Source organism: Lissotriton vulgaris, chromosome 4_1 (assembly GCF_964263255.1).
Source record: "Lissotriton vulgaris chromosome 4_1, aLisVul1.2, whole genome shotgun sequence".
NCBI classification, from domain to species: domain Eukaryota; kingdom Metazoa; phylum Chordata; class Amphibia; order Caudata; family Salamandridae; genus Lissotriton; species Lissotriton vulgaris.
Window position 1 is genome coordinate 505541026 of NC_141691.1, and position 13725 is coordinate 505554750.

A 13725-nucleotide genomic window follows, 5' to 3' on the forward strand; every position below is an offset into this window, starting at 1 on the left:
GGCAAGGATGTATTTTTCTATAAATAAACATCTGTTTCTGGGTATAGTCAGAGGTGGCACTTCTGCAGATTTTGAGAGGTCTCTACATGCTGATGCTTTCTCCCAGCAGCTGACTGACATCTTTGTGAGGGTTTTCCAGCTAGTGACCAAGCGGGGATCCTACATTTTTACCCACCAGGTAATGGGGGTAGATCATCTGGTAAGGGGATTTTTGGCAGAATAAACATATACACCCTAGACACATAAGTTAGGGTCTGGATTGTAGGAGTACACCGGATTGTTATATTATTTCATATGCTTGCATATATGCATTGTTTAATCACGATGGTGGAAATTTTTGTTCTGTTCATAGTCCTGACACTTGTTATAACTTTTATCTGCTTCTGTCTATTGATTATTGTAGCAAATATCTCCTCTATATGAGAATAGTGTTGGTTCAATAAACAATACAAACATCCCACAGTGTATTCTTCATATATTTCTCTAAGCAAAGGAGAGCACAGGTGTATGAGCGAAAGGCTCTAGATCACCACGGTTCCTGAGGGAACAAGGTTGTCATGCTCTGTGGTTGCCAGAACTGTTTGCTCCCTATCTAAATTTAGAGGGCATATGGTGGCAAAGTGATCTAGCTGGTCGATTGGACAACATATCCTGTGTGGTTGAACATATTCAGTCTGACACCATCCCAAAGTTTATGTCATCCACAAACAAGCCGTTTTTACTGATTAGTGGAAACTACAAGATACTCGTAATCAGACCCATGGTCTGCATATTTACCCTTGACTTTTTTCCCTTGGAGCTATGTCCTTCCGCTTTCACCATTTCCCAACTCCTCTTTATTGTCAAACCGTACATGGTATAAAGCTTCACCCTTGTTCAATCAGGCACTGGACTTTCATAATGTACCACTGGCTTTATTTGCTAGTGACATTAAGAGTATAGGTGAGAGAAAAATATGATGAAAACAAAATGGATAGAATGGAAAATGGAGACAAAGTTGCTGTAGATTGAGAAAAGGGTGCTAAGGAGAAACAGAAGGTTAAAAGCAGGGCCGGACTGGCTATAGCGGGCACTTGGCGTTTCCCTGGTCTGCTGCTATGGTGGGAGCCGGTTTTGGGCCCCTGGGGGGCTGTTTTTTGTTACCGGGGGTTGGCAATATGGGCCCCCTGTAACAAAATCCCTCAGGGGGGTCAGCTGAGCAGGTTGCCAGGGCCAGTTTCTGTTTCCAGTCCGGCCCTAGGAAAAACGGAGAGAAAGAAAGGAGAAGGAAGGATGAGAAAGAAGTAAAAGTGGAGAGGATTACTCACAACAGAAAGGGAGGTGAGCAAGGAAAATGAGATGGATCAAGACAAACAGGAGGCAAAAGGAAGACCAAGGTAAGATGTAGGGGGATGACGGATAGTGGTAGTAAGAAGAAGGCAGCAGAAGAAGGGAACAGTCAGAGGGGAATCATAGAGCTATCATGGTTGGAGTTAAGGAGGCAATTAATCAGAAGAACAGAAAAAAGGACAGAAGAAAGTACTAGGTGGGAAAAGGACATGTGAAAATTGGTTGTATATGAAGAATTAGTGGCAAAAGCATCAAACCATTCTTGTAGTGGTCGGGCTCTCTCGATTTGCTCTGTCGCTCTATGCAGGATTGGTATGACAAGATTTGCCAGGGCTGCTTTGGATCTGTCTGGCACTTCCTGTCGGAATGTGAATCCAGAGAAAACTTTTAACATATCTGTTTCCCATCACTGAAGAAACCAAGAGGAACTTGGGGCCAGATCTACGTAGGTATACGTTTGTGATTACCAAATAGCGAATTTTGGTGATTTGCTATTAGGAAATCGCAAACACCCATGTACACATGTGTGCTTTACAAATTTTGCTAATCCCAGTGGAGCATAAATAGACCTACCTCATGAATATCAATGAGGTAAGTATTAGTTTGCGACCTATTGGGAATCACAAAAATAACAGGAATAGGGACCTGCTGGAGATCACCATGTCTAGGACTGCTTTTCAATGAAGAATTTTTTTTGCAAATGCAGCCCTTTTTGCTCCACCGATTGGGATGCTTTTGAAAAAGAGAAATGTAGAGTCAATGGGAACACTGCCTGCTCTCAAAAACATTTTATTTACAAACTTTCACAAAGGGAAAGGGGGCCCCCATTTGTGTATTGGTTATCACCTGTTTGAAATAGGCGGTAAAATACAAAAGATTTGTTACCGAATTTCGGTCATAAAATATTTACACATACCACTGCGATTCGGTATTAGGAAGAGATGCCCTAAACATACCCCTTCCTAATAACAAATCGCAAACCCAAATTGCAATTTGGTAACAGCTTACTAAATCACAAATTGGGCATTTGTACATTAAAAAATGCCTTTTTGCATTCGCAAATGACCCAATTTTGAGAATCGGTCCGTTTGATAGATGAAATCTAAAGCTTGGATGTGATATATTGCAGAGAATGTCCATGTTTTGGGAAAAAAATCTGCAAAAAATCTGACAATCAACACGGTAATGTGTTCTACTGTTACAGCCAGTGAGAGCAGTGAGAGCAAGCGAGGTGTGGCTTACACCAATAGAATCACTAGGCCATGCAGAACTTGAAAATATATACAAATATATAGTTGTATACATTCCATAAAGTCCAGAATTTGATATCTATCATCTGATGAACAGTGAACAATAAACATTGATTCTGCTACCATTTGTGATCTTCACTAATGTTACATAAAAGATTGTGCAGACTGCATTTACTAGGAAAGTATTGACAAACTCCAGACATTCGGGACAGCATTTCCTTTGTTAGTGTTTGTGACTTATGTTTGTCCTTTTGAGAGAAGCAACACAAATATTGTATTGAGCAACTTTGCTGAAAAAGTTCAAATATCTCCACTTTTTCATTATATCTTTAAGCTGCAATAACATACTGATGGCGGAATTGCAACCCTGAATATGGTGAAAAAAATAGGTTTCATGGGTGCACAAAGAGACAAAATGGGTAAATGTGCTTAAACAAGCTAATTCGGATTAAACCACTGCACTGTAATGTTATTATAAATGTTATTAAAAGTGTTAAGAATTATACAAAAATATTTAAAGTGCATTGAATTGCATATGATATGGCCATTCCAATTTGATGAATTACATTTAGATGAGGCCCTCTTGTATTTCTGGAAATTGTGAAACAACTGTTTTTTTTTAATTATAGCAATTTATATGTTTCACTGTGTGTTACTTCAGCTTGTCGTGCCGTACTGAATGGTGTGCCACGTCTACATTATATATAGATTAGTATCAATTGAAGTAAGTAAATGAAATTGCGTATCATACATCACACCCCTGCGAGTTTTATGAAAACAAGTTGAAAGATGTGATCTCAAGTGATGAAACACATTACACAGAAATACGAGTTTAATAGTCTCTTTGTCAATGGCATATTCTGCAACTGCAGCTAACTGCAATCCACTGCGCGGGAAGTGAGTAATTGTGTCATTTGTCTGATTAAGCACACTGTTTTATCTCCCAAGAAGCTAAGGTGGCTTCTAAATAAATCATGTTCCTCTTACCAGAAACAATTTCATATGTTTAATGTCTGCAAATGAATGGCCTGTAACCTAGCCTTGTATTTTATTATGAAACTATGTTAACTACATGCACAATGCACTTACAATCCCCGCTATAAAATGTTTGACAACCTATAAAATAATAGTAGTCGATTCTGTCCCTGTGTGCCACTGGCAGCTTCAATGCAGGGTTCTCTTCTGTGGAAGTTAAAGGGTCTCAGGGGTAATCTATAAAGCATCCCATTAAAAGGAAAGATAAACTGGCAAGGCAATATTGGACAGCTATTACACATAATAAATGAGCTGTAATTCAGTATTCTGCTAATTAAATTGTTCATTCGCTGTTCTATCCTTCTTTTCAGGGGAGTACATTGTCATGACCACCCACTTCCACCTCAAGAGGAAAATTGGTTATTTTGTGATCCAGACCTATCTGCCCTGCATCATGACAGTCATTCTCTCACAAGTTTCCTTCTGGCTCAACCGAGAGTCTGTACCAGCCCGCACTGTTTTTGGTGAGTTTTGGCACAATTTTGTGAATCTCCTATTTTGTATTCTAAATAATGGAGGCGCTTATTGCATAGTAGCCTGAGAAATAGCACTTTGTGGCATTGTGGCAGGTTTTAAGTCGTAGGTGGTGAGAAGCGGAGATGTGAAACTCTCACTCTGTGAACGTGGTGAGGCTGGCGCAGTCTCCCGCCCTTCTGGGAACGTTAACTTGAGTAACACTAAATTAGGTAATAGTACCCGTGTGTTATACAAAGCACTTCGAAATGGTAGAAGAAAGGTGTGTAGTGCTATATAAAACAATGAATTAATCATTCTCAGGGCTCTCATGTTGTCCATTGTGCTGTTTCTCCAAGAATTGGTAGAGAAGATTTTACAAAACACAGTGGGTGTGGTGGTCAGTGAGTTGCTTTGTTAGATTCCCGGAGCAAGTAAGCTAGGTTTGGTGTTCCTGACTTTGCAGGCTGGTATGAAGTATACATGTGGATTGATTGTTTCCTTTTGTTTATACCAGAAGGAGTCATGTAAGGTTTAGCGTGAAATTTGGCAGTTTATTCTTTTTGTATTTGTGGTACAAAGTCGCACTTGGACTAGGGTTGGGACTAGTGTTGGGAGTTTGATTTGTTTTCATGGATTAAGGACTACCAGAGCTGATTAGAGAGGTGGTTTGTGTTTTCCCACATATAATGTTTAGTGTTAGCCAATACATTTTGATTATCTTCATAGTACACTGAGATGTAAGGGCTTTCAGTGAACTCTCTTCATCTACTGGTCGGTTACTGTATAATTCACATTTTCTTCAGCCCACTACTTCATTCAGCATGGGGCAATGGGTTAGATCCTTTTAGCCATTGGGTAAACTTACTGTAAGTAATAGCATTCTGCCATTTAACAAAGAGCACATCCAAACATAAAGTAGTTCTATTAGGTCCCAAGGACTACAAGAACTGCCAACTTTGAAATTCCTTTCACCGTGTGAGTAGCGGGGTCTGGAGTGGACAAAGAAACCTTCAGACCATCACCACCTGCCAAAAAAGGAGAGACTGGGGGGACAAGGAGAGGAGGTAGATTTAGAGTCCAGGAGTGTGTGAGGAGACCCTCACTCTCTCAAAATAATAATGACTGACACTTCTGAGGCTGCATCTGACTTTCTGGGGAGGTTGTAAAGCACCTGATGGGCAGATCCTCCACACAATAAGCTAGGAACCTGCTTGTAGGGGTACAGGGTCACAAAATACAAAACCAAGGGATCTATTCGTGTGTAGGTGTTTTTTGAGGCTTGAACAGCAAGCCAATAGAAAGAAAAAAGAAAAGAAACTCCAAGGTCTTTGGGGTTTGGAAGGCTGGTCTCTAGTCCTCCTCGTCGTGTAGTGTGAGTCAAGTGGTCTGTGATCCTGATTGGCTTTGGGTTCCCGGGTCTGGGCCTCAGAAGGGAAAACAAGAGGGTACAAGGGTCGGGATCAGCAAACGTCTTAAAGGTTCAGTAAGTGCCACCTTCACCAGTCAATGTGGGGGGGGGGGGGGTTGTGAGGAATATAAAAGAAAACACATGACCCGCGGCTCAAGTGCCCTACCTCCCGCCTCCTCACACACCCCACCAAAAAGCCCCGTTCAAAGGCACTTCCCTGTAGCCATGGCCCGTTCCTTGGACCGAGGCGTATGGACCCGGGGCGTCTCCTCCTCCTGTCGGCCCACCGGGTTTGTTTGCGGTGTACAGAACGTTCTCCTGGCTCCGATGTTACCTCGCCTTGTCCGCTGCTCAGCTCCCCGCTCTCCCCTCTTCCGGTCCTGCTCAGCTCCCCGATCTCTCCTCTTCCCGTCCTGCTCGGCCTCCCACTCTCTCCTCCGCTGGTCCTGCTCAACTCCCCGCTCTCTCCTCCTCCGGTCCTGCTCCGTCTCCCGCTCTCTCCTCCGCTGGTCCCTCGCCGTCCGCTACTCCTCCTTCACGCGTCACTCGTCCTTCTTCTCGCCGTCGGTTCTCCTCTCCGCCCTCCAGGTGCTCGGCTCTCCTGCCTCCAATGCTGCACCCCGTCCGTTCCTCCTTCAGTCCTCTTATCCCCCTCACTTCCGTCATCATGTGTGCCTCCGCCCCCTCCAGTCGTCCAGAGACTAGAGTGCTGGCGTGCTCCGGGTCTTCCTGTGGTGGCAAGGCGGAAGTGCACCCCCGGTCAACACCACGGGTCCCGTCCTGCTCCTGTTCCTCCTCACACTGCTCTTTGCTAGGGCTTTCAACTCAATATGCTCATATTGTGTGAAATCAGCTCTTCTATGGTAGACTGTGTGTAGCGATCAGATACTGTTTAACACAAGGTGGGACTGTGTGAGTTGGCAGGTCTGGGCCACTATGTCAATGCATGCTTCTTATGATCAAAAATGTTTTTGCTCCTAGACATATTTTTTTAGATTTTTTCTGATAGAGACATCTAGCCACAGATCAGATTCCTTACCCTTGAATTATGCTCAGGCGCCAGACTGGATGTGGAGATTTTTCTACAGCAGTACCTCTCTGCGTCGGTAGAGGGTGTTGAGTGACTCCGTAGCAATGTTGTCCACCTGATGTGATCTTAACAGAGTCCATATAAGCCCTCCCCTGATGCGCTAATTTCAGTTCCTTCCATGCCACGCTTCCAATGCGGATCTGTTGAGCGGTGACTCTGACTGTTTTATGGCCTATCTCAACATTTTTTTCGACCGAACAGTGTGATTTTGTAGGGATGTCCTCGGGGTTCAAACCCAGTGCGTCCTGTGGACGGCATATGTCGGAACCAAGCCCTCATAATATTTGCATGGGGTGTCTTGGCGTACACCATGACTCCAAAGAGTGCAACTCCTATTGCTAACTTTGGACGAAGGTGTTATGGGAACTCTTGATCGCACGGTTGTCACAGACTCTACTTTGTTCATGGTCACCTTCTCGTTCCAAGGAACCCTTGAGGGCCCACTCCAGAAGTCCTACCTGCGAGTGTCCCTCAACCTCGATGTCCAAAGGTAAGTTGCGATGTACGTGGTCAAAGTGGCGGCATTCCCTGGCTTTGTTAGGCACTCTCAGTGTCTCTGATGCCCCTTCCTCTCCTCCAGTTAAGGAGACGGAGTGAGAGTTTAACCCGCGCCTTCAGGCATTCCCTGGCGCCGGGGCGACTCTGGACCAGATGAGGGAATAATATCACTTCCTTCATGCCAACTTTGGTTCTCCGTCTCCATCTGCATGTGTTTCAGCCTCAAGGAGGCCAGAGGAGCCTTTACTAAATCCATGCCAGCGGGATCTCCCTCCGACCTGACCTGGTCAGTGACGGTCGCTCCTCACGCCCCATCACTGCCGCTGCCCTCCGGAGAAAAGTTCTGAGGCTGCATTCATTTGGTATTGTTGCAGCATTCATTTTATTTTATCGTCCTCCCTGCCCCTGCTGTACTGTTGTGTTATGAGACTACATTCATTTGGTATTGCTGCTGCACTGATTTTATTTCATCGTCCTCCGTGCCCCTGCTGATACTGCTGTGCCTGCTTTATTATTGTGCTTAATTAGTTTTGTGTACATCGCGATCCCCGCCGCTGCTCCCCCGCGCCCCCACCCTCGCTCCCTCCAGCATCACCGATCCCCTCCCCACTCGCCACCCCGCACCCGCCTCCCAGCTGCTCCTCCCATGCTCCGCCCCCCCCACTTTCCACTTATGACAAATGAACTTACGCGCAGCGGACGCGCCCTATGCGCGCCTAAGGTGCGCCAAAGGTAAGCCCGTCTACGCCCGTCCGCGCCCGTCTACGCCCGACCGCGCCCCGCGCCAGACCCCCTGACCCACCCAGAGACCATCCCACCCGCCGAACTTACGACACTGCAACCCTCACTGCACTCAACACCGGACGCCTTATCGACTGTCACCCAGCCGCCCCAGGAAGTACCCATGGACCCTTCACTTGCCATTCCTGCAAGTTCTGCTGCATCAGGACCCACGCTGCAATCACAAACACCAAACTGAACTCCAACAACAACCACCTGAAGTGCATCCTGCTCAACACCCGCTCGGTCCACAGACACGCCATTGAACTATGGAACCTACTCGACACCACAGCGCCGGGCGTCGCCTTTATCACGGAAACCTGGATGAACGCCTCATCAGCACCCGACATCGCCATAGCCATCCCGGACGGATACAAGATCATCCGAAGAGACCGCATCAACAAAACAGGAGAAGGCATCGCCATTATCCACAAGAACACCATCCGCATCTCGACCAACTCTGAGGACACCCCCATAGCCACTGAACACCTCCACTTCCAAATCCAAACCGACCCCAAAACAACACTCAGTGGCACCCTCATATACAGACCCCCAGGACCCCGCACACAATTCAGCGAAGACTTCGCTGACTTTGTCAGCCCACGCGCCCTCCCCTCCGAGGACTACATTCTCCTTGGGGACCTCAACTTCCACCTGGAAAATAACAATGACAACAACACCACCACTCTGCTGGACAACCTCGCCAAGCTCTTCCATTAGGGGCACCTTTTTTGACTGGAGTTTAGCGGCCGGCTCAGGTCGCGGGAAGCCCTGCTGCAAGCGCTGCGTTCCTGAATTGAAGCAATTGGGTGTCATCACAAAGGGAGGTAGTCCTATAACGGAGGATTAAGAATGCAGCATATTTTTACCAAGACTGTACATCATACCACTGGGGTTTTAAAGTGAACTTTGATTTCATGTTTTTCAGAACAGACACACTGGAGTATAAATATTGTGCACTACTATTAAACCACAAGGCCAGAGAAGTGGCCACGCCCACTGGCGCGGTCCAAGTGAATTTAAATTGAGTTGCACATTGCCGGTCCTGCTCGACTTGTGGTTGCCAATGATTAAGAGTCAGGAAGACTTGAAACGCGTCTGGCAGTTTATCTACAATGACTTCTGTGTCAAAACCTGCATGCAGCCTCCATGAATAAAATGATTGGAATATACTCAACCTGCTGTGGCTCTTCCATAAGGGGCACCTTTTTTGAGTAGATATATTTATATATATATATTTTAACTGAAAAAACATAGGTTTCAGGGACAATATAGTTAGAAATTAGCATTTAAAAAAAGCTTAGCAATTCACAAAAAAAAAACACAGGTTTCAGGGACGATATAGTTGGTTGGACATTTTGCTCGTACAAAACTAGAGAAATCCGGCGGTTAAAGTTAGTTCAGCTAACTATAACTTGTGCCCCCGTAATGCACTGCTAATGACATCACATATTACATCATTCATGACATGGTCAGTGACATCAATGATGACATCTCAAAGGACATTACTGATGTCATCATCCAGTGACTGTGTGTTTCTGTAAAGTTTAAATACATTTATATATATATATGCCAAGGTATATCGAAGAATGAGTGGGTGTATTAGTGTCTAAATGGATAATTTAGTTGGTGTGTGACTGACTGTATAAGTGAGTGATTAAATGTGTCTTGCTGAATGCATGGGTTAGTGACTGATACAGACATTCACACAGTTTAGTTTGTCAGTTGGTGTGTAAGTGGTTGCATGGGTTGGTGCATAGCTAAATGAGTGTCACGATGGGTTATTGATTGGTTGTCTGAGTGTCTGTATGGGTGCCTGAGTGTGTGTGGGTGGATGGTGGGTGAGTGACTATGTGCAGAGATGTGTGAGTGGGGGATTCACTGGGTATATGAGTTCAAGAGTACATCTGTGAAGGGCTGTATGGGTGGGTGAGTGTATGTATGGGTATCTTAGTGAGGGTTTTGATGTCTCAGTGGTACATGTGTGAGTAACTACACATGTGAAAGGCAGTATATGTGAGTGTTAGAGTATATAAATTACTATATTTGAGAGTGAGTGATTTTGAGAGTGGCTGTATGGATGAGTGCGTGCTTGTATTAGTTATTGTATAAGAGTGTAAGTATGTGTTAGTATATCTTTGAATAATTGAGGTGGTGTGTGTATAACAGTACAGGTGAGTAAATGGGAGTGTGATTGATTAGTTGTATGACTGTCTAGGTGTGTGAGTAACTCTATGGATTAGTGGCAGTGTGTGAGCATCTGTATAGGTATGTGAGTGCATATGATAGTGCCGCATTGATGGTTGACTGCATGTATGAGTGACTGCATGTGTGAATGAGTGAATGTGTGTATAGACCTAAGAATCAGTGAGTGGGTATGTACTAACTGATATTGGTGTGTCTATGGTTTCGAAAATGGTAGTCTGAATATTAGAGTAGGTGTATCAAAGGTTATATTAGGGTATGAGGAGGTGCATCAGATTATCACGTGGATGATGTCATCAGTGATACCATATGAGATGTCAACAGTGATGTCATCAGTGATGTCACTGACCATGTCATAAATGATGTAATATGTGACGTAATCAGCAGTGCATTGCGGGGGCATGAGTCACAGTTAGCTGAACCAACTATGACGGCAAAATTTCCCTGGTTTCGTACGAGTGAAATGTCCAACTAACTATAACGTCCCTGAAACCTGTGGGTTTTTTGTGTGAATTTCTAATGGTTTTTAATTGCTAACTTCTAACTATAACGTCCCTGAAACCTGTGTTTTTTTAGTGAATTTCAAAGGTTTTTTAAATGCTAATTCCTAACTATGTCTAAAAAGGTAGGACATGTGCAGAAAGAGGAAGAAAGGCGCAGAAAGAAGCAAAAGAAACGCAGAAAGAGGCAACAGAAGAACAGAAAGACGAAGAAAAGTGTAGGAAGAAGCAAGAGATATGCAGAAAGAACCAACAGAGGTGTAGGAAAAAGGCATTATTGCAAAGTCATCCTGTGGCCCCAACTTTTTACTGACTGCTACAGTTGGTAACTGACTCTGCCTAACCACACCCGGAGCCAGTGCTATTCTGAAAGATACTTAGAATACAGTGAAAACACCTGTATACACTAGGGTACACTATGGGGTGGGGAACCCCTGTGATTGGCATGACCTCCCCTGTAAGGCCCTAGTACGTAATAGGGCAGGTGGATTAAAAGTACCTCTAAGTCAGAGGTGCAAAGAAGTGCATAAACAGGCAGGAAAGGTGCAGAAACAGCGAACAGGGGTGCAGAAAAAAGCAAGTGAGGTACAGACGTAAGTAAGAGGAGTGCAGAAAGAACCAACAGAGGTGCAAAAAGAGGCAAGAGGAGTGAAGGAAGAGAAGTGCAGAAAGAGGCAAGGGAAATGCTGAAAGAAGCAACAGAGGTTTAAATAGAAGCAAGATAACTGCAGAAAGAGGCGAGTGAGGTGCAGAAAGAAGCAAGAGCTGTGCAGAAAGAACCAACATAGGTGCAAAAAGAGGCAAGAGGGTTTAAGAAAGAGGAAGGAAAGATGCACATAGAGGCAAGAGAGGTACAGAAAGAGGCATGAGGGGTACATGAGGGGTACAAAAAGAAGGAAGTACAGATAGAGGCAAGAGAATAGCTGAAAGAAGCAACAGATTTGTAGAAAGAAACAAGAGAAGTGAACAGAAAGAAGCTAGAGCAGTGCTGAAAAAAGCAACAGAGGTGCTGAAAGAGGCAACAGAGGTACAGAAGGAGGTAAATGGTGTGCAGAAAAATGGAATAGGAGTACAGAAAGAAGTAGCAGAGGTGCTGAAAGAGGAAGGAGGGATGCCGAAAGAAGGAAGAGAAGTGCAACAGAGGTGTTGAAATAGGCACAAAGGGTGCATTAAGAGGCAAGAGAAGTACAGAAAGAAGCAACAGAGGTACAAAAAGAGGCAAGAGTGGTGCATAAAGAGGAAAGAGAGGTATAGAAAGAGGCATGAGATTTGCAAAAATAGGGAAGAGGGATGCAGAAAGAGGCTAGAGGGGTACAGAAACAAGCAAGAGAACTGCAGAAAGAGGAAAGAGAATTGCTGAAAGAAGCAACAGAGGTTTAGAAAGAAGCAAGAGAAGTGCAGAAAGAGGCAAGTGATGTGCAGAAAGAAACAAGAGCAGTACAGAAAGAACCAATAGAGGTGCTGAAAGAGGCAACAGAAGTGCAGAAGGAGTCACAAGAGGTGCAGAAAGAAGGAAGAGGATTGCAGAAAGAAGCAACAGAGGTGCTGAAAGAGGCACGAAGAGTACAGACAGAGGAAAGAGAAGTGCAGAAAGAAGCAACAGAGGTACAAAAAAAAGAGGCATGAGTGGTACTAAAAGAGGGAAGAGAGGCATAGAAAGAGGCTAGAGAGTTGTACAAATGCAGAAGACGGGTACAGAAAGAGTCAAGGCGGTGCAGAAAGAAGCAACAGAGGTGTAGGAAGAAGCAAGAAAAGTTCAGAAACTTGCAACTGAGATGTAGAAACAGGCAAGAAAGGTAAGGAGAGTGCACAAAGATACAATGGGTACAGAAAGAAGAAAGACAGATGCAGAATAAACATGGAAAGTACAGAATGCAAGTGGGTGCAGAAAGAGGAAAGAGAAGTGCAGAAAGAGGCAAAAGAGTTGCATAAATAGGCAAAATAGTTACAGAAAGAGGTAACAGAGGTGGAGAGGTGCAGATACAGGTAAAAGGGATACAGAACGAGGCAAGAGGGGTGCAGAAATTTGCAAAAGGGATGCAGAAAGAACAAGAGAAGTGCAAAAGAACCAACAGAGTTGCAAAAAGAGGCAAGTGAGGTACAGAAGGAGGAAAGAGAACTACACAAAGAGGCAAGAGAGTTGGAGAAAGAGACAATAGGGGTGCAAAAAAAAGTAAGACAAGTGCAGAAAAAGCATGGAAAGTGCAGAATGAAGCAACAGGGGTGCAGAAGGAGGCGAGAGAACTCCAGGCAAGAGAGTTGGAGAAACAGACAACAGAGTAACAGAAAGAGGGAACAGATGGGCAGACTCAGGCTAGAGAGAGGGAAGATGGGTACAGAAAGAGGCAAGAGGGGTGCTGAAACAGGTAAGAGAACTTCAGAAAGAGGCAAGCGTTTTGCTGAAAGCAGCCACAGAGGTGTTGAAAGAAGCAAAAAAAGTGCAGAAAGAGGCAACTGAGATGCAGAAACAGGCAAGAAAGGTACATAAAGAGGGAACTGGTGGGCAGACTGAGGCAAGAGAGGTGCAGAAAGAGGCAAGAGAAGTACAGAAAGAAGCAACAGAGGTACAAAAAGAGGCATGAGTGGTGCAGAAAGAGGGACGAGAGGTGTAGAAAGAGGCTAGAGAATTGTACATACAGGGAAAACGGGTGAAGAAAGAGGCAAGAGGGTGCAGAAAGAAGCAATTGAGGTGTAGAGAGTTGCAGAAACAGGTAAAAGAGGTACAGAAAGAGGTAACAGAGGTGCAGACAAAGGCAAGAGAGGTGCAGAAACTGGTAAAAAGGGGAATTAAACGAGGCAAGAGTGGTGCAGAAATTTGCAAGAAAGGTGCAGAAAGAACAAGAGCAGTACAAAAGAACCAACAGAGGTTAAAAAGAGGCAAGTGAGGTACAGAAGGAGTCAAGAGAACTGCAGAAAGAGTCAAGAGAGTTGGAGAAACAGCCATCAGAGGTACTGAAAGAGGGAACAGGTGGGCAGACTGAGGCAAGAGAGAGAAGACGGGTGCAGAAAGATGCAAGAGGGGTGCTGAAACAGGTAACAGAACTTCAGAAAGAGGCAAGAGAATTGATGAAAGAAGCCAGAGGTGTAGAAAGAAGCAAGACAAGTGCAGAAAGAGGCAACTGAGATGCAGAAACTTGCAACAAAGGTACAGAAAGAGGGAACAGGTGGGCAGAC

At 44.7% G+C, this 13725-nt stretch overlaps 1 protein-coding gene across 1 annotated transcript in view; it reads left to right on the forward strand.

Moving 5' to 3' along the window:
* Positions 1 to 13725, forward strand: part of GABRA3 (gamma-aminobutyric acid type A receptor subunit alpha3) — a 1805986-nt gene that overhangs the window by 1403072 nt on the left and 389189 nt on the right. Inside the window, exon 9 of the mRNA XM_086964657.1 lies at positions 3926 to 4078. Coding sequence (XP_086820783.1) covers positions 3926 to 4078 — 153 coding nt within the window. The remainder of the gene's footprint in view (positions 1 to 3925; positions 4079 to 13725) is intronic.